This window comes from Salmo salar, chromosome 13, assembly GCF_965601325.2.
Source record: "Salmo salar chromosome 13, fSalSal1, whole genome shotgun sequence".
Taxonomy (NCBI): domain Eukaryota; kingdom Metazoa; phylum Chordata; class Actinopteri; order Salmoniformes; family Salmonidae; genus Salmo; species Salmo salar.
The window spans coordinates 91259380-91281342 of NC_138303.1; the positions used below are offsets into that span (position 1 = coordinate 91259380).

The 21963-nt window shown below is 45.9% G+C and overlaps 1 protein-coding gene across 2 annotated transcripts in view; it reads right to left on the reverse strand.

Annotated features, from left to right (window-relative positions):
- Positions 1 to 21963, reverse strand: part of LOC106568109 (roundabout homolog 2) — a 163748-nt gene that overhangs the window by 72204 nt on the left and 69581 nt on the right. The window contains exon 1 of one of the 2 annotated variants that reach the window (XM_082960440.1): positions 555 to 746. The exons of the other annotated variant lie outside the window; for it this stretch is intronic. Coding sequence (XP_082816566.1) covers positions 555 to 606 — 52 coding nt within the window. The 5' untranslated portion in view covers positions 607 to 746. Of the gene's footprint in view, positions 1 to 554; positions 747 to 21963 lie in introns of those variants that run through there. 2 annotated transcript variants of the gene reach the window in all.

Consider the following 21963-nt stretch of genomic DNA (forward strand, 5'->3'; position numbering starts at 1 on the left):
TCAATACTGCCTTCCACACTCTTGTCTGCATCTAGCTGATCTAGGGTGAAATCAGTAGTCCTACAATTGCAAATTAGAGTTTCTATTGGACAAATTCAGGTATGTTTCTCCCCATTTCATTCCATTTGCTTTCGTTTAAGAAATGTTTTTCAACAGAATCGGCAGAATGAATACACCCCTGATCACACGCAAACACAGTTCACTTTCGTAGCAGCCACATAAAAACTGCATGATCACTTTGCTTGTAAATATAATTCCTTCTCGCAACTATGAACTCTCCTCCTCTCACCTTTTCCCTTCACTTGTGGACTTCAGTGCACAACACATCAGCTGTCTGTGACCAGGCAAAAAAAACTTGCCAAGCCAAACCTTCATATTATAACTGCTAACCACTACACACAGCCTACATCGTTTTCACCTCATAGTCAACATACTAAAACTAACGCGTTAGTAAACCCGCTATAATCATGCAGTACAGTGTACAGTCAGAAAGCAGTTTAGCAGTTGTAATGGCAGGCCCCAGTGGCAATACATTTATAAAACCAAAAGCAAACCTTGACTTGAAAGAGTTCCAGTGTTGGATAACCATTGCCAGCTAGCTAACATGGCATCCCTCTCTGTTTGAGCCAGGTGTTCGCTAGCTAAGTAAGTGAAAGTGAAAGTGAAAGAAATACAACGAAATATAGCTAGATCGCTCGCTCTCTTGCTTCATAGCTTCCCTCTCTGTTTGAGCCGGATGTTTGAGTAAGCTTAACTAGCTAGCTAGCTGCATTCATAGGCTAAGTGGAAGTGAAAGTAAAACATATTCTACCAAATATAGGTAATGCTCTCTCTCTCTCTCTCTCTCTCTCTCTCTCAATACAATTCAATTCAATTCAATTTGCTTTATTGGCATGACGTAACAATGTACATATTGCCATAGCTTACTTTAGATATTTACAATATTATGATAATAAGAATCAAAATTGTCAGCGGGACAACAGTAACTACAATAACCAAGGGTCAAAATAACCATACATTGAACAATAACAATAAGCATACAGTAGAGGAAATGTGCAGGTTGATTGGGCTGTCCCTCATCTCACTCACAGCTCTCTGCGTCTTCCCCCAAAAGGACGGTAGCCTATTCTCATCAGAGAGGTCTTTGAAACGTGGAAAAATTTGGGGAAATGACACTCTCTAATTGTTTTAGATTTTTGACACTTTGTCAGGAAATGCAGCTCTGTCTCCGGTTCTGCTGTGGTGCAGTGGTTGCACAACCTTTCCTCTTCAGGGAGCCAGGTTTTCCTGTGTCTACCCTTCTCAATGGCAAGGCTGTGGTTGGTCACTGAGCCTGTACTTTGTCAAGGTTTTTCTAAGGTTTTGATCAGTAACCATGGTCACATAGTTAGCCACGGTGTATTGTCGATTTAGGGCCAGATAGCACTGCATTTTTCTTTGTGCTTGTGCTTGTGTTTCCCAATAAGCAATGTAGGTTTGTTTTGATTGTGTTGTAATTTGTTTTATTCTGATTGATTGGATGTTCTGGTCCTGAGGCTTGTGAACTCTGCCCCAGGACCAGCTAGATGAGGGGACTCTTTTCTTTGCTCAGCTCTTGGCATTGCAGGGCTTGGTAATGATATGAGAGGGGGGTCACTGTACTTTAGATGTTTCCAAAACTGAATTGCTCTTTTTTTAGTTTTTATTATTAGTGGATATTGGCCTAATTCTGCCCTGCGTGCATTGTTTGTAGTTTTCCTCTGGACATGTAGGAGAATCTTACAGAACTCTGCATGCAGGGTTTCAATGGGGTGTTTGTCCCATTTGGTGAAATCTTGTTTTGCAAGTGGACCTCACACCTCGCTGGCATTAAATGCAATTGGTTCAATGACACATTCAATTAGTTTTAGCCTAATTTTAAAAGGTATTTCAACTTGAATTCGTTTTTTAATGGCGTAGAATGCCCTGCGTGCTTTCTCTCTCAGTTCATTCACTGCATCATTAAGGTCTCCAGTTGAGCTTATTTTTAAACCTAAGTAATAGTAGTGTGTGCAGTACTCTATATATTTTGTAGCAATTGAGAACTTTGGTCTAATTCCCTGAGATCATTATTTTACTCTTTTTGAGGTTAACTGCCAGGGCCCAGGTCTGGCAGTACTGCTCTAGCAGGTCCAGGCTCTGCTGTAGGCCATGTGCTGTGGGTGACAGCAGGCATAGGTCATCTGCGAAGAGAAGGCATTTAACCTCTGAATTGTGGAGACTAACACCAGGGGCTGTGGATTTTTCTAGAATAGTGACCAATTCGTTGATGTAAATATTGAAGAGTGCAGGGCTCAGATTGCAACCCTGGCAAAGGCCCTGCCCCTAGTTAAAGAATTTTGTTATTTTCCTGCCAATTTTAATGCTGCATGTATTGCTAGTATACATTGATTTAATTATGTCATATGTTTTACTCCCTACACCACTTTCAATAACTTTGTAGAACAGTCCTGTATGCAAAATAGAATCAAATGCTTTTTGGAAGTCGATAAAGCAAGCGTATATTTTGGTATTATTTTGGTGGACATGTTTATCTATCAGGGTGTGTAGGGTGTAAATATGATCAGTCGTGCGATGTTTTGGTATGAATCCAATTTGTCTTTTACTCAAGACATTGTGCTTATTAAGGAAGTTTAGAACTCTTACATTTATAATACTACAGAAAACCTTCCCCAGGTTACTGTTCACACAAATGCCTCTGTAATTGTTAGGGTCAAATTTGTCTATGTTCTTAAAGATTGGGGTTATGAGTCTTTGATTCCAGATGTCAGGGAAATAACCTACACTCAGGATCAAATTAAACAGTTTTATTATAGCCAATTGAAATTATGCACTTGTGAGTTTGAGCATTTCATTTAGGATGCCATCAGGTCCGCATGCTTTTTAAAAAAGTTTCTTATAGAGCTCCTGGTCAGTAATAGGGGAGTCCAATGGATTTTGATTGTCCTTTATAGCTTTGTCTAATCCATTCAACTTCTCATGAGTTTTGGCATTGCTCTGTGTTTGTGTCAATTTGAACGGTATTGTAGAGTGTTTTAAAATCGGTTGTCCATATGTCACCATTTTGTATCGCTAATTCTCTCTCTCTCTCTCTCTTGCTTCTCCTTAATTTTGGAAGAAATGAACTTTTTCAAACTGTTCAACTATTGTTTTTCTCTCTCTTTGATTCAACTACTCACCGCATTTTATGCACTGCAGTGCTAGCTAGCTGTAGTTTATGCTTTCAGTACTTGATTCATTCTCTGATCCTTCGATTAGGTGGACAACATGTCAGTTCATGCTGCAAGAAGTTGTCATAATTACTATGTAAGTCTATGGAAGGGGGTGAGAACCATGAGCCTCCTAGGTTTTGTATTGAAGTCAATGTACCTAGAGGAGGACATTCTACATTATTTCAGAAAGGCTGCTTTGCTAAACACCAGGAACAGAGCAATTAAACGAGAGATATTGATTTAAAAAGAGAGCAGATGTTAAATAGAAGATGGTTATTGCTTTTTCTGGCTTTGGTCTCACAACATATCCTAAATGAGGTATGCAAATATGACATGATGAATCTTAAACAGCCATACTGCATGTAGGCCAACTCTGGCAATCAAGTGCTTTTACTTACTTCTTATCAAGTTACCATCTAAATGCTGTCCAACAACTAGGACTACTGCTGGCGTTGCTGGCTGTGGAATGGTGTGTTTATTAATATGATCTCTCTTGACAGAGGTCTGCTAAAAAGTAGTTGGAGTTTGTTGAATATTCTATGTGATGAGAACAGCCTGCAGGGGCGAGTCACTTTCTCAACAGCAGTCAGAGGGCTGTCCCATTTCTGTCACACATGACACACACACACACACACAAATTCAGACACACACACGTACGCTCACACACTATCGCTCTCCAACGTAAACATACTGTATACACACACACGCATGTGCGCACGATCACACACTCTCTCAAACACGCACACACATGCACACACAGATCCAGACACATGCACGACTGCACAATCTCTCTCCAACACACACACACAAATATACACAAATACAGTTGCCTAGGTCCCGTACAAACATTTTCTGATGAGCATATTATCCTTTTTCAAAAGAGCGAGAGACAGATATATATAGAGAGAGACAACAGACACACAATGGGGGCTGGAACAGGGAGGGGGTTATTTGCAGTGGGGGATTTTTGAATAAATAAACAATGTATCATGTCTGTGCCCTGAAAAAGTAATCAGCAATCAGTCGGGAGAAACTTCAGAGTGAAGACGTTGAGCATTTACCCAGCGTCCCCCAGGGCCATGCGCCCAGAACAGATGCACATTACCTATTAGAACATTATCTTTTTAGCAGCCAGACAACGGTCCATGAGCCACTCACAGAAAGGATGTGGCTGGCGGCAAACAAATGATCTATTTGAATTGTTTATACAATTGTATAAGCAAGTGAAGCTTGAGGAGCAAGGGGGTAAGGATGCACAGTGATTATTATAGGTTATGACTTGAAGTAACATCAATCAGCAGGTCACATCCAATCCCTGATCTTTAATCCCATGACGCACCCAATTGCATCCTACTCCTTAGGTGTATGTCTGCCTGGTGGCATGTCTTGGCTATAACAGTGAGTGCTTCTCCCTTCATAACTTTTACCATTGGCACATGAATATACACACTCCTCTTACATGTACCAACGTATCCGTCTTCTAGTTGCATGTTGGCTAAAGCCAGCCAGCCAGCCACCATGGTTTAACGTTAGTTAACCCTTAACTACAGTCATGTAGCATTAGCATCTCCTCCTCTTGTCATGTAATGTAAATTGAAGACGTAGATGGGTGAGGATGCTCTCCTTCCTTCCCCTATTCCATCCATCCCTCGCTCTCTCTCCCGTCCTCCCAATTACAGTATCAGTGCTCCCACAAATCACACTTCCACATCTATAATTGATTAACGTTCCACTCTTCTGTCTCTTTATGCATTCACTGACTCTCACGCTTCTCTTGCTCTCAACCTAACCTAACCTAACCTACTTTCTCTACTGCTCCCTTGTGCCTCTCTCTCACCCACTTCAACCTAGAGGAACTGCCTTCTACTGTACAACAGCATCTGGGGCTGTAACTGTGAAGATTTTGGTTTGTGGCCTACTGTGTCTGAGTGCACTGTAGCATTGAAGATATGCCTTGATGGTATGGTAAATAGGTTTCAACAGGCCTGATTTGGTACAATTCTAATCAAATCAAATGTTATTGGTCACATACAAGTGTTTAGCAGATGTTATTGCAGGTGTAGCAAAATTTGATTTTAGTCTGGTGTTTGGTGCTCTCTAGTGAATGAGTGAATCACTGGGTTCTGATGTCATCTCTTGCCCAGTCATACTGGAACTGGCATACTGGCCCACAGGCCAGGTGTGTTTCTAGGACTGGACACTGAGAGAATGCCTTCTGCTACATTACATTGTAGGTTTGGGTGGGAAAGAGGGAGGGAGAGGGAAAGAGAGAGGGAAGGAGAGAAAGAGACAGAGAAAGAGAGAGACAGAGATAGAGAGAGCAAGAGAGAGAGATAGAAAAAGAGCGAGAGAGATACACATAGAGAGAGAGAGAGAGAGAGAGATACTTTAGAGAGGTATTTTATTTCGGAAAGCGATCGCTCGCATCATAAAACCTTCCAGCAATATTGTGAAAATGTTATGCATCAGCGGGAGTGTGAGTCAGGGATTTGAATCTGCCCTTTTATCTGCCTTGTTTCACTAAAGCAGCTATTGCCCGGGGAGTGTGGGCTTTCTTACATGCACTTGTCTTACTTTGCTGAGATCACACAGTGCAGTGTTGCAAAAGGTTGCTCAACCACAATGGAAAGAACTAGATAATGCAAAATAATGACCATAAATGTGTTCATGTTTTCTCACTAAGCCCAGGTTTAATTACCAATTTAACTGTACAGCTTTTCAGAGTAGGTGTGTAAGAGAAACAATGAGAGACAGAGAGAAGCAGAGAGAGGGAGGGGAATAGGCATGTGAATCTCAGAGAAAAAAAGGCTTCCATTTATCTTCTCCAATATGCCTGCTGTTCTCTCCTCTCTTCTCACAGACAAATGATAAAACAGCAAACAGGCAGATGAATGCATTAAATTCAGCATTTCTCTTCATCGGTCAAATTCTGCTGGGATTTAATTGAGAGAAGTGGTGTCAGAGAGAAGCAGTGAAATGCCTGGGACCATCTGTGCCTCGAAAGCATCCAGCATGTTCAAACACATCAGTGGAGAGGAGAGCTGCCTAGCTAACTGAGAGACTGGAGTGGGGAGGGATATTCTAAACTTTGTTTACTGCAAGGCTACGATTACATTATTTCTGCTGGACACATGCAGATGGCACACAGCATGTACAGCGCCTTGACGTTTAAATTACTTGTTTCAACAAATTCTAAAAAATAAAAAACAGAAAAGTGGTGCATGTATATGTATTCACCCTTTGCTATAGATAAGATCTGGTGCAACCAATTACCTTCAGAAGTCACACAATTAGTTAAATAAAGTCCACCTGTGTGCAATCTAAGTGCCACATGACCGGTCACATGATCTCAATATATATACACCTGTTCTGAAAGGCCCGAGAGTCTGCAACACCACTAAGCAAGCGGCACCATGAAGACCAAGGAGCTCTCCAAACAGGTCAGGGACAAAGTTGTGGAGAAGTACAGATCAGGGTTGGGTTATAAAAAAATATCCGAAACTTTGAACATCCCACGGAGCACCATTAAATCAATTATTAAAAAATAGAAAGATTATGGCACCACAACAAACCTGCCAAGAGGGCCACCTACCAAACCTCATGGTCCAGGCAAGGAGGGCATTAATCAGAGAGGCAACAAAGAGACCAAAGATAACCCTGGAGGAGCTGCAAAGCTCCACAGTGGACATTGGAGTATCTGTCCATAGGACCACCTAAAGCCGTACACTCCACAGAGCTGGGCTTTACCGAAGAGTGGCCAGAAAAAACTGCTTAAAGAAAAAAATAAGCAAACACATTTGGTGTTAGCTAAAAGGCATGTGGGAGACTCCCCAAACATATGGAAGAAGGTACTCTAGTTAGATGAAACTAAAATTGACCATTTTGGCCATCAAGGAAAACGCTATGTCTGGCACAAACCCAACACTTCTCATCAGCCCGAGAACACCATCCCCACAGTAAAGCATGGTGGTGGCAGCATCATGCTGTGGGGATGTTTTTCATCCGCAGGTACTGGGAAACTGGTCAGAATTGAGGGAATGATGGATGGCGCTAAATACAGGGAAATTCTTGAAGGAAACCTGTTTCAGTCTTCCAGAGATTTGAGACTGGGACGTAGGTTCACCTTCCAGCAGGACAGTGACCCAAAGCATACTGCTAAAGCAACACTCAAGTAAACATTTAAATGTCTTGGAATGGCCTAGTCAAATCCAAGACCTCAATCCAATTGAGAATCTGTGGTATGACTTGGAGATTGCTGTACACCAACAGGAACCCATCCAACTTGAAGGAGCTGGAGCAGTTTTGCCTTGAGGAATGGGCAGAAATTCCAGGGGCTAGATGTGCCAAGCTTATAGAGACATATCCCAAGAAACTTGCAGCTGTAATTGCTGCAAAAGGTGTCTCTACAAAGTATTGACTTTGGGGGGGTGAATAGTTATGCACGCTCAAATTTTCCGTTTTTTTTTCTAATTTCTTGTTTGTTTCACAAGAAAAAATATTTAGCATCTTCAAAATGGTAGGCATGTTGTGTAAATCAAATGATAAAAATCCCCCCAAAATATATTTTCATTCCAGGTTGTAAGGCAACAAAATAGGAAAAATGCAAAGGGGGGTGAATACTTTTGCAAGCTTCTGTATATGGTTAGAGCTATAGAATGTAAACAGGGGGAGGATGTGGCTACAGGAAAACAACATCATTTCCAACAACTGACATTCAGGACAAAGAGAAAGCTCATTCATATGATAATCAATGGTATCAATCCATAATCATACTTGTCCATACATACACGTCCTGTTGGTTATTTCATTGTAGAGCAGGGGTCAGCAACAGGCGACCCGCGGGCCAAAGCCAGTGTTAGTGAAGTAACAGCTGTTCATAAGGTCACCACCAGCAACCCTCTATGCCAGGGGAAAGCGGGGATCAAAACAAGTCCAGACAAATGGGTGAGGAGGGTGAAGGGATGAGGGCCAGGAAGTTGAAACAGGTGTGTTCTGCCTTCCACAGGCGCTACTGAGCCCCTGGAAGCAGTTTACACTACCCACTAGGATTACTCACACCAAATCTCTGTTACTCACATTTGGGCACATGCCCCCTGGTCTGTGCTAACCTACCATAGATTTATCAGGACTATAGACGGAGAAGCAGTCTGGGGGACAGTTAGAGGTCAAAGGTAGCAGTGGAGGACAGCGTCACTGGTATCCCACACACTGACACAGTCTACCAACACCCAGAGAGCATAGGCACTCATATTAAACCATCTCCTGTCCCTCCTCCCTGCACAGAGCACCTGGGCAGATAAAGATGGACTATCAATCAGAGGCCTGACTGTAATGCCACCTCAGCAAATGGCATCAATTCTTTACAGATGACAGTTTTATAGACAGATAGGCATGGGGAATCAGTCAAAGCTTTCTGATGATAGCTCATCAGAGGGTGATCACAATGAGTCTCCTCTGATGGAGGGCATTCCATCTCCCCTACACACTGCATACACAGACCTCATGCACACACCACACACACACACACACACACACACACACACCACATACACCGCACACTCCTCTCAGGGAGCTCTATTTTAACATGTTGCAAAGTGCCTCTGTGTCAAACATTACTTCCCATTCAGCTGTCTGTGCTGGCACTGAGAGTGAGCTGAGAGTAAGCAGGGGTGAAAGAGAGAGGAAGGAGAGCAGAGAAAGATTAAAACATAACCGCTCATCCCACAAGAGGCCTTTCAGTGGCAGACTTCCAGGAATCAGGTTTAATTTTTTACCCCTCATCTTCTGTCAGCCTTCTGTCTCTGTCTCTGTCTCACACACACACACACACACACACACACACACACACACACACACACACACACACACACACACACACACACACACACACACACACACACACACACACACACACACACACACGGGCAGGCACACATGCACACACACACATGCACTCACGCACACACTGAACCCTGTTTCTTCTGGCAGCAGCAGTAGTTCTGCCTGCATTCTCTTGTCCTCCATGACTCTCTATAACTCCACTGAAAAACCATCTTGTTTATTTATTCACAAACCTTAGCACTAATCTCTCCCACAACCATCACTCTCTCCTCCTTCAAAAATGTTCAGCCACCGTTTTCACAATCTATCCCTCCATCTCTTCCACACTATCTCTTTAAATCCCTCACTCCCCATCTCTTTATCCATCTCCCCCTGAAGGGTGAAAAAGAAAATACCATGTAAAAGCAGCCTGTTAATGTATTTTTTGGGGTTCATCCTGAGCCCGCAAACGTAAAAGAAAACCGTTACAGTAAATACAGATATAGCAGGTCATTACCAGAGCTGTGTGAAGTGAACCTCAGAGGACAGAGGACAGTGTACACAGAGCATTCGGAAAGTATTCAGACCTCTTGACTTTTTCCACATTTTGTTACGTTACAGCCTTATTCTAAAATTGATTAAATAAAACACTTTCTCATCAATCTAAACACAATTCTCCATTATGACAAAGCAAACACAGGTTTTTAGAAAATGTTGCAAATGTATTAAAAATAAAAACATAAATACCTTATTTACATAATTATTCAGACCCTTTGCTATGAGACTTGAAATTGAGCTCAGGCGCATCCTGTTTCCATCAAAGCAAAAACTAAGCCATGAGGTTGAAGGAATTGTCTGTAGTACTCAGAGACAGGACTGTGTCGAGGCACAGGTCTGGGGAAGGGTACCAAAATATTTCTGCAGCATTGAAGGTCCCCAAGAGCACTGTGACCTCCATCATTCTTAAATGGAAGAAGTTTGGAAGCACGAAGACTCATCCTAGAGCTGGCCGCCCGGCCTAACTGAGCAATCGGGTGAAGTGCCTTGACAGAGCTCCAGAGGTCCTCTGTGGAGATGGGCGAAACTTCCAGAAGAACAACCATCTCTGCAGCACTCCAACAATCAGGCCTTTATGGTAGAGTGGCCAGATGGAACCACTCCTCAGTAAAAGGCACATGACAGCCGCTTTGAGTTTTCCAAAAGGCAACTAAAGACTAAGATCATGAGAAACAAGATTCTCTGGTCTGATGAAACCAAGATTGAACTCTTTGGCCTGTATGCAAAGTGTCACTTCTGGAGGAAACCTGGCAACGGTAGGGACTGGAAGACTAGTCAGGATCGTGGGAAAGATGAACGGAGCTAAGTACATAGAGATCCTTGATGAAAACCTGCTCCAGAGTTTAGGCTGGGGCGAAGGTTCACCTTCCAACAGGACAATGACCCTAAGCACACAGCCAACACAATGCAGGAATGGCTTCGGAACAAGTCTTTGAATATCCTTGAGTGGCCCAGCCAGAGTCCTGACTTGAACCTCATCGAACATCCCTGGAGAGACCTGAAAATAGCTGTGCAGCGACACTCCCCATCCAACCTGACAGAGATTGAGAGGATCTGCAGAGAAGAATGGGAGAAACTCCCCAAATACCCAAGAAGGCTCGAGGCTGTAATCTCTGCTAAAGGTGCTTCAACAAAGTACTGAGTAAAGGGTCTGAATGATTATGTAAATGTCATATTTCAGTTGTTGTTTTTTTACAAACTTGCAAAAATGTCTTAAAACCTGACTATGCTTTGTCATTATGGGGGTATTGTGTGTAGATTATTGAGGGACATAAAAAATATATATATTTTAGAATAAGTCTGTAATGTAACAGAATGTGGAAAAAGTCAATTAAGCCCTAAAACGAGTGTCCAATCACAATGTGTGCTCTATATTTGGACTTTTATTTTCTTGTATGAGCTTTCTATCGTCACTGTATATTCGACAGTTTAGTGTGACTTTTATTTTGAAATCAGGTGTTTTTGCCTTCTCTGGTTTACGCACCAACGGTAAATGGGAAACGGGCGCGAGAGAGGAAAAGGAAAATAACTTTTTGTTAAAGTTGTTCAAGCACCCAAGAAACAACGTCAAACTTAGCACCTAGATGGAAAGAGAACAAGGTATTTATTGTCTTTCAATATTGGTCTTGTTTCAGAAATCTTTCTAATTCTTTTGAACGTGTACTTAACGGATATTTGTGTTGTAATTGATGTTCTGAAGTCTGCTAGGAATATAACGTTATTAGCTATAGCCTAGCTCCACTGTGTGCTGGCTAATATTAGTTAATCTTGTTCCACATTAGCAAGCTGTTAGCACCTAATCAACTATTCTGGTAGAAATGCTCATGCTTTTGATGTATCAAGCACGCTAATGTAAAATTGTGTAAAAGTGTATTGTTTGTGGAATGTATTGCTCATATTGTAAGATCATTTTTGGTATGTTTCTCCATCAGCTCTTATGGTATGTTTATGGAAATGGTACCGCATTAAAGTTTCATTAACCATCAGTTTGAGAGTTAACCATTCTGTAACGACAGTTGTCATGGAGAGAAGACCAAGGCGCAGCAGGTATGTGAATACTCATATTTCATTTCCAAAAAGGAGTAAAGCATCCACTTAACCTCTCTAGGCTAGGCGGGACGAATTCGTCCCACCTACGTAACAGCCACGGCTATCCTGTGGCGCGATTTTCAAAACCTTAAAAATCCTATTACTTCAATTTCTCAAACATATGACTATTTTACAGCCATTTAAAGACAAGACTCTCGTTAATCTAACCACACTGTCCGATTTCAAAAAGGCTTTACAACGAAAGCAAAACATTAGATTATGTCAGCAGAGTACCAAGCCAGAAATAATCAGACACCCATTTTTCAAGCCAGCATATAATGTCACCAAAACCCAGAAGACAGCTAAATGCAGCACTCACCTTTGATGATCTTCATCAGATGACAACCCTAGGACATTATGTTATACAATACATGCATGTTTTGTTCAATCAAGTTCATATTTATATCAAAAACCAGCTTTTTACATTAGCATGTGACGTTCAGAACTAGCATACCCCCCGCAAACTTCGCTAACATTTTACTAAATTACTCACGATAAACGTTCACAAAAAGCATAACAATTATTTTAAGAATTATAGATACAGACCTCCTCTATGCACTCGATATGTCCGATTTTAAAATAGCTTTTTGGTGAAAGCACATTTTGCAATATTCTAAGTACATAGCCCAGGCATCACGGGCTCGCTATTTAGACACCCGGCAAGTTTAGCACTCACCATAATCATATTTACTATTATAAAAATGTCATTACCTTTTGTTGTCTTCGTCAGAATACACACCCAGGACAGCTACTTCAATAACAAATGTTGGTTTGGTCCAAAATAATCCATCGTTATAGCCGAATAGCGGCGTTTTGTTCGTGCGTTCCAGACACTATCCGAAATAGTAAAGAAGTGTCACGCGCTTGGCGCAATTCGTGACAATAAAATTCTAAGTATTCCATTACCGTACTTCGAAGCATGTCAACCGCTGTTTAAAATCAATTTTTACGACATTTTTCTCGTAGAAAAGCGATAATATTCCGACAGGGAATCTCCTTTTCGGCAAACAGAGGAAAAAATCCCAAAGGCGGGGGCGGTCGGGGTCACGCGCATAAGCTAGTGTCTCTTGATCGGCCACTTGAGAAAGGCGATAATGTGTTTCAGCCTGGGGCTGGAATGACGACATTCTGTTTTTTCCCGGGCTCTGAGCGCCTATGGACGACGTGGGAAGTGTCACGTTAGAGCAGAGATCCTTAGTAAATGATAGAGATGGAAAAGAAGTTCAACAAATGGTCAGACAGGCCACTTCCTGTAAAGGAATCTCTCAGGTTTTGACCTGCCATTTGAGTTCTGTTATACTCACAGACACCATTCAAACAGTTTTAGAAAATTTAGGGTGTTTTCTATCCATATGTAATAAGTATATGCATATTCTAGTTACTGAGTAGGAGTGGTAACCAGATTAAATCGGGTATGTTTTTTATCCAGCCGTGTCAATGCTGCCCCCTAGCCCTAACAGGTTAACAAAACAATAAAGGTGACAACAGCAACAGTTCTGCAGGCTATTAAACACAGTGCAAAAACAACCACCCACAACCCCAAAGAAAAACACACACACCTATATAGGACTTCCAATCAAAGGCAACTCAACACACCTGCCTTCAATTGGAAGTCCCAATCAACAACACAATCATTCACATACACAAAAACTGCCACGTCCTGACCCCAAAACTAATACAATAGCTCCATCTGCTGGTCAGGACGTGACAGTACCCCCCCCCCCCCTCAAGGTGCAGACCCCGGAATGCACCTACCAACAGAAAACACCAACAAAAACCCCATAAACAATAACCCCTAAACAACAAGGGAGGGAAGCGAGGGTGGCTGCCGTCACTGATGGCACTGTGCTACACCCTCCCTCCCCAACCCACCTATCCTGGAGGTGGCTCAGGTGCAGGACGTGGACCTCGCTCCACCTTCGGCGTCGCCCAATTTGGTGGCGCCGATAGCTGCGCCGGCAGACGGGCCACTCGGGCTGACCCTGGCAGGCGGGCCACTCGGGCTGGGCCGGAGGACAGGCGGGCCACTCGGGCTGGGCCGGAGGACAGGCGGGCCACTCGGGCTGGGCCGGAGGACCGGAGGGGACTCGGGCTGGACCGAGGGCAGGAGGGCCACTCGGGCTGGACCGGAGGGCAGGAGGGCCACTCGGGCTGGACCGGAGGGCAGGAGGGCCACTCGGGCTGGACCAGAGGGCAGGAGGGCGACTCGGGCTGGGCCGGAGGACCGGAGGGCCACTCGGGCTGGACCGGAGGACAGGAGGGCCACTCGGGCTGGGCCGGAGGACAGGAGGGCCACTCGGGCTGGGCCGGAGGACAGGAGGGCCCCTCGGGCTGGGCCGGAGGACAGGAGGGCCCCTCGGGCTGGGCCGGAGGACAGTCGGGCCACTCGGGCTGGGCCGGAGGACAGGAGGGCCCCTCGGGCTGGGCCGGAGGACAGGAGGGCCCCTCGGGCTGGGCCGGAGGACAGGAGGGCCACTCGGGCTGGGCCGGAGGACAGGAGGGCCACTCGGGCTGGGCCGGAGGACAGGAGGGCCACTCTGGCAGCTCCGGGCAGTCTGGCCACTCTGGCAGCTCCGGGCAGTCTGGCCACTCTGGCAGCTCCGGGCAGTCGGGCCACTCAGGCAGCTCCGGGCAGTCGGGCCACTCTGGGCAGTCGGGCCACTCCGGCAGCTCCGGGCAGTCGAGCCACTCCGGCAGCTCCGGGCAGTCGGGCCACTCCGGCAGCACCGGGCAGTCGGGCCACTCCGGGCAGTCGGGCCACTCCGGCAGCTCCGGGCAGTCAGGCCACTCCGGCAGCTCCGGGCAGTCGGCCACTCCGGCAGCTCCGGGCAGTCGGGCCACTTTGGCAGCTCCGGGCAGTCGGGCCACTCCGGCAGCTCCGGGCAGTCGGGCCACTCCGGCAGCTCCGGGCAGTCGGGCCACTCCGGCAGCTCCGGGCAGTCGGGCCACTCCGGGCAGTCGGGCCACTCCGGCAGCTCCGGGCAGTCGGGCCACTCGGGCTGGGCCGGAGGACAGGAGGGCCACTCGGGCTGGGCCGGAGGATAGGAGGGCCACTCTGGTAGCTCCGGGCAGTCTGGCCACTCCGGCAGCTCCGGGCAGTCGGGCCACTCCGGCAGCTCCGGGCAGTCGGGCCACTCCGGCAGCTCCGGGCAGTCCGGCAGCTCCGGGCAGTCGGGCCACTCCGGCAGCTCCGGGCAGTCGGGCCACTCCGGGCAGTCGGGCCACTCCGGCAGCTCCGGGCAGTCGGGCCACTCCGGCAGCTCCGGGCAGTCGGGCCACTCCGGCAGCTCCGGGAAATCGGGCCACTCCGGCAGCTCCGGGCAGTCGGGCCACTTTGGCAGCTCTGGGCAGTCGGGCCACTCCAGCAGCTCCGGGCAGTCGGGCCACTCCGGCAGCTCCGGGCAGTCGGGCCACTCCGGCAGCTCCGGGCAGTCGGGCCACTCTGGCAGCTCCAGGCAGTAGGGCCACTCCGGGCAGTCGGGCCACTCCGGCAGCTCCGGGCAGTCGGGCCACTCCGGGCAGTCGGGCCACTTTGGCGACTCCGGGCAGACGGGCCACTCTGGCGGCTCCGGGCAGACGGGCCACTCTGGCGGCTCTGGGCAGACGGGCCACTCCGGCAGCTCCGGGCAGTCGGGCCACTCCGGGCAGTCGGGCCACTTTGGCGACTCCGGGCAGACGGGCCACTCTGGCGGCTCCGGGCAGACGGGCCACTCTGGCGGCTCCGGGCAGACGGGCCACTCTGGCGGCTCCGGGCAGACGGGCCACTCTGGCGGCTCCGGGCAGACGGGCCACTCTGGCGGCTCCTGACTGGCGGGCAGCTCTGGTGACTTTCGACTGGCGGGCAGCTCTGGTGACTTTCGACTGGCGGGCAGCTCTGGTGACTTTCGACTGGCGGGCAGCTCTGGTGACTGTTGACTGGCGGGCAGCTCTGGTGACTGTTGACTGGCGAGGCTGGGCTGACGCACTAGTCTCATGATGCGTGGGGCTGGTACTGGACGTGCCAGCCTGGAGACACGCACCTCCATGCTAGTGTGTTTAGCGGGAAACACCGGACCGTAGAGGCGCACTGGCGGTCTTGAGCGCAGGGTTGGCATCACCCCTTCCGGCTCGATGCCTACTTCGCCCTGGCACATGCGGGGCGCTGGTACTGTGCCTACCGGCCTGAAAATCCCAGGCCTCACCACTGCCCCAACCCCAAAGCACGGGACCTGTCCAGTCTGCCCTACAAGGGTACGGGGAGCTGGCCTGGGGCTCCAATCTCGCCCCGCCAAATAGCCCTTGTGCCCCCCCCTAAAAAATTATTGGGGCTGCCTCTCGGGTTCTACCTGCCTCACAGGCAGGTTGTCACAGTGGACCCGCAACTGCTCCCATGTCCAGTCAATCCTTTCCGTCAATACTTCCAGCGACCAGGAATCCATCACCTCCCGAGCGCGCTGCTTCCAACATTCCTCCCTCACTTGCCTCTGTCCTCTTCTCCGCTGCTTGGTCCTTTGGTGGTGCTGTGTTGAATAGACCAAACTGCAGCGAGAATATGGATGCTCATGTTTTAATTCAAAAAAGGAGTAAAGCATCCACTTAACAAAACAATAAAGGTGACAACAGCAACAGTTCTGCAGGCTATTAACCTCTATGGGCTAGGTGGGACGCTAGCGTCCCCCCCGTGGTGCACTCCATCAACAGCAGGTGCATTTCAAGAGCGGCAAATTTGAAACCAAATAAATGTCAAAATTCAAATTTTTCAAACATACAACTATCTTACACCCTTTGAAAGATAAACATCTCCTTAATCTAACCACGTTGTCCGATTTCAAAAAGGTTTTACGGTGAAAGCATAAAGTTAGATTATGTTAGGAGAGTACATTGACAACAGCTGTGTGTAATGTTTTGTCAATTCAAAGACAGGGTCACCAAAACCATAAAACCAGCTAAAATGATGCACTAACCTTTTACAATCTCCATCAGATGACACTCCTAGGACATTATGTTAGACAATGCATGCATTTTTAGTTCTATCAAGTTCATATTTATATCCAAAAACAGCGTTTTACTATGGCATTGATGTTGAGGAAATCGTTTCCCTCCAATAACCGGCAGTCAAGTCAGCACCACAAATTAAATAATTAAAATTAGAAAACATTGGTAAAATATTATATTGTCATTTAAAGAATTATAGATTTACATCTCTTGAACGCAATCAACTTGCCAGATTTAAAAATAACCTTACTGGGAAATCACACTTTGCAATAATCTGAGCACTGCGCCCAGAAAAATACGCGTTGCGATACAGACTAGCCGAAAATACTATGTAAATAATCCATTACCTTTGATTCTCTTCATCAGATGTCACTTCCAGGTATCACAGGTCCATAACGAATGTAGTTTTGTTCAAAAAAGCTCATCATTTATGTCCAAAAATCTCCGTCTTGTTAGCACATGATCTAAGCCCGCCGGACATCACTTCATGAACGAGGGGAAAAAATATATTTACGTTCGTTCAAACATGTCAAACGTTGTATAGCATAAATCATTAGGGCCTTTTTTAACCAGAACATGAATAATATTCAAGGTGGACGAATGCATTCTCTTTTATAACGTATTGGAACGAGGGTACCCAACATGAACTCGCGCGCCAGAGTCTAATCGGCCATCACCGTTCCATGGCTCTTGTTCGGTCAGATCTCACAGTAAAAGACTCAAAACACTTTGTAAAGGCTGGTGACATCTAGTGGAAGCAATAGGAAGTGCCAAAACATTAATCAACCCCTGTGTGTTTCAATGGCATAGGCTTAAAGGTAATTCAACACATCAGGTATCCACTTCCTGTCAGAAAATGTCTCAGGGTTTTGCCTGCCAAATGAGTTCTGTTATACTCACAGACACTATTCAAACAGTTTTAGAAACTTTAGGGTGTTTTCTATCCATATATAATAAGTATATGCATATTCTAGTTACTGGGTAGGATTAGTAACCAGATTAAATCGGGTACGTTTTTTTATCCAGCCGTGAAAATACTGCCCCCTAGCCCCAACAGGTTAAACGCAGTGCAAAAACAACCACCCACAACCCCAAAGAAAAACACACACACCTATATAGGACTTCCAGTCAAAGGCGACTCAACACACCTGCCTTCAATTGGAAGTCCCAATCAACAACACAATTTTTCACATACACAAAAACTGCCACGTCCTGACCCCAAAACTAATACAATAGCTCATTCAGCTGGGGGTGCTACAGTAAGAGCCCTGCCTCTGAATGGTGTCCCCTTGGGTCACCAACACTAGGACTTCAACAGTCAATCTGGCATCTCCACGGGCAGCGGGAAAAATTTATTTTGTGTGATGGTCATAACTATAGACAATTGTATGCAATGGAGTAGTGAGTATTATTCATAAACTGATCATTTACGACTGTCATGGGAGGAATTATCATTTGTCAGTGATCATTAATGCTCACTTCTATGGTTTAAGAAGAAGGTAAAGGCTATCCACATCAACAACTATCTATGGACACATCATGCTGTATATTGTTGTCTGATTGATTTACAGTTTATTCAAACATGTTTGCAAGGATTGGATACCCATATATAGTAGAGTGAATTCATCTATGTCCATACACCGTTATATTGATATTTATCTGTTTCAATTGTCATATGTGCTACAGTGCCTTTCCCAAATTCACTGTAAATCAAATGTAAAATGACAGTCAGCTCTCCTTCAATTATTGGAGAGTTAAAGAAGCAGATTAAATGTTTTGAACACCAAATTCAAGAGCTTAAGGATGTGCTCCAAAATTAAATGGAGACCACAGAGAGACATCGCCTAGAGGAAGAAATTCAAGCCAAAGAACAAGCTCTGTATGACCTCCAAGGTCAACTTCAAGATGTCTTCGAGGAATCTCAAGCCCTTCGACGCTCTGTCAGACCAAAGAACCCTACATACAAAATGCTTGCATTGCAAAGAGAAAAGGCTCAGAAAAAGGGAAAAAAACGTATCACCATGTTTGACCAATGGAAGATCCAAGCCCGCAAAGCAAGAGAGCAGCTAAAGTCAGACGTTACAGAGAGCCAGCTGGCACTTCTGATCGACACATTGGAGAAAGGAAAGGATGATGTCATGAGACACTATCTTGAAATTCGAGATCACATCACACCATCAACTGAGTTAAGGCGTCGTGTCGACGCATGTGAGGCAGTTACAGCAGATATTATAAAAATTGCCTATGAAAGAATATCAGGCATCGATGAAGAGTTTGATGCCGAACTGGAAAAACGTTGTCTCCGTGAGTTACTTGATAGCAACTACATTCGCTCCATTTACAGAGGTACTGTCTCACAAACGAGTCTCATGTCCAGAGTTCAACCCAGCCATCGCTCCATGGCCTCATATATGGCAGCCAAATGTGCAGACGGAGCAGCAGAGCTGGCAGCAAAGGAAGTTGAGTATGAAGTGTTGCTAGAGGAAAAGAAACAAAAGGAAAGGATACAAAACTTAGAAGAGCAGCAAAGGAAGGATCTTGAAGCTCAGAAATGTGAGTTGTAACGACTACAGGCAGAGAGAGACGTAAGGGCAGCTCGGGCCAGGTTGTAGGTCTACAACCAGGAGGTAGTACAGGAAACTAGCTTCCAAACTGCTGACAACATTACTCCAACTACCATCCAACAACCCTCCAATGCCCCAGCATCATCATCTCATGTGGATGTGACTTATCTGGCTCAAGCCTTCAAAGATGGCATAGCCCTTAATCAACTTCCAATGCCAGAGCCATTCGTATTCAATGGGGATCCAATTCAATTCCTTGAGTGGAAAGCCTCATTTGTGTCACTTAGCGATCGAAGAAGCATCTCATCAGCTGACAAGCTTTATTATCTTAAGAAGTACGTGGGTGGCCCAGCTCGTAAGACCCTGGATGGTACTTTTTACAGAAATTATGACGAGGCCTACAAAGACGTGTGGAACAAACTCAATCATAGATATGGTCAGCCATTTGTAATACAGAGGGAATTTAGAGAAAGGCTTGCAAACTGGATGCTATACCTCATGTTAAAGGACTTCAGATATTAAATGACTGTGAAGAGAATCAGAAGCTACTTAAAAAACTGCCTGAGTGGGCAGCTTCTCACTGGAACAGACAAGTTACACAAACCTTGAACAATAGTCTAGAATTCCCCAGTTTCCGGGACTTTGCTACTTTTATGACGATGGAAGCAGAGATTGCCCACAATCCGATAACTTCTTTCTATGCTCTCCGTTCATCCGAATGTAACACTGAGAAAAGAAATGTCAGGGAGACCAAGAGGAACAAGGCAAGTGTTCTCAGCACTCAAACAATCACAGATAGTGAGAATCAAAAGTCAGCCAAAGGAAATGCAAGGCCTTCGTGTATGTTTTGCCAAGACAACAAGCATCAGCTACATGGCTGTTCTAAATTCATGACCAAGTCATGAAAATAAGCTTTGCTATGGGTGCATGGAACCTGGTCAAAGTGCAAAGCACTGTTGTCATTGCCACACCTGTGACACCTGCAAAGGAAAGCATCCCACGTGTCTCCACGGTGACAGTTATGTAAAATGGGAAAGGCCTACACCTCTGCCAATTTCTTCCCAAAATAATATGGATGAGGCAGCAACTGCATTGTCACTCAACATAGCTGGAGAAGGACAATCTACTAACACTTCCATGATCATACCAGTGTGGGTGTCATCAAAGAACAACTCAGGTGCTGAAAAACTTGTCTACGCCCTGCTTGACACCCAGAGTGATACTACATTCATTGACCAGGAAGTGAGCAACGCTTTGCAATCAGACATGTATCCAGTGAAACTGAAATGAACTACTATGATAGGACATGACACAGTTGTGTAAAGCGAAAGAGTCTCAGGGCTTCGCATGAGAGGTTACAGCTCCACCATCGATATCGATTTTCCTCCTACCTACACCAAGGATTGCATACCTGTAAACCACATCCACATTCCGACCTGTGAAACAGCCAAGCACTGGATTCCATCTCTCCACAGAAGTAGATCAAATCCCACTACTGAAGGATTGTGAGGTTGGCCTTCTGATAGGCTACAACTGCTCAAGGGCAATGGCACCAAAACAAGTGATTTTAGGTGGAAATGATGATCCCTACGTTGTTCAAACTGACTTATGATGGAGCATTGTGGGGCGCTCATTGCTGTTCCTCGATACACCAAGTGTCGCTAGTCTGTGTCACCAGGTCATTGTCAAAGAGATCCCCTCAGTAACCCCTGCAGATGCTATTCGCATTCTGGAGTCCGATTTCAAGGCCGCCAGTGAAGATGGCAAGACAGTGTCTCATTCAGCTGGGGGTGCTACATCCTCTTCCTGTACAAGCTGAATGATGGTATAAGGACAAATAGTCATGACCATTATGGAATGCCCTTGCCTTTAAAATGCCCTTGCCCAATCTACCCAACAACAAACAACTCGCCATTGTATGGCTCAACCATCTCAAAAAGAAACTGTTAAAGGATGAAACGTATAAGGAACATTATGTCAAGTTCATTGCTGTCACAGTTGCCAGCCCTTTCAAGCTTAACATCCTTATCATTTATCGCCCTCCAGGTTCCCTTGGAGAGTTCATCAATGAGCTTGACGCCTTGATAAGTTCCTTTCCTGAGGATGGCTCACCTCTCACAGTTCTGGGTGACTTTAACCTCCCCACGTCTACCTTCGACTCATTCCTCTCTGCCTCCTTCTTTCCACTCCTCTCCTCTTTCGACCTCACCCTCTCACCTTCCCCCCCTACTCACAAGGCAGGCAATACGCTTGACCTCATCTTTACTAGATGCTGTTCTTCCACTAATCTCATTGCAACTCCCCTCCAAGTCTCCGACCACTACCTTGTATCCTTTTCCCTCTCGCTCTCATCCAACACTTCTCACTCTCCCCCTACTCGGATGGTATTGCGCCGTCCCAACCTTCGCTCTCTCTCTCCCGCTACTCTCTCCTCTTCCATCCTATCATCTCTTCCCTCTGCTCAAACCTTCTCCAACCTATCTCCCGATTCTGCCTCCTCAACCCTCCTCTCCTCCCTCTCTGCATCCTTTGATTTCCTCTGTCCCCTATCCTCCAGGCCGGCTCGGTCCTCCCCTCCTGCTCCGTGGCTCGACGACTCACTGCGAGCTCACAGAACAGGGCTCCGGGCAGCCGAGCGGAAATGGAGGAAAACTCGCCTCCCTGCGGACCTGGCATCCTTTCACTCCCTCCTCTCTACATTTTCCTCTTCTGTCTCTGCTGCTAAAGCC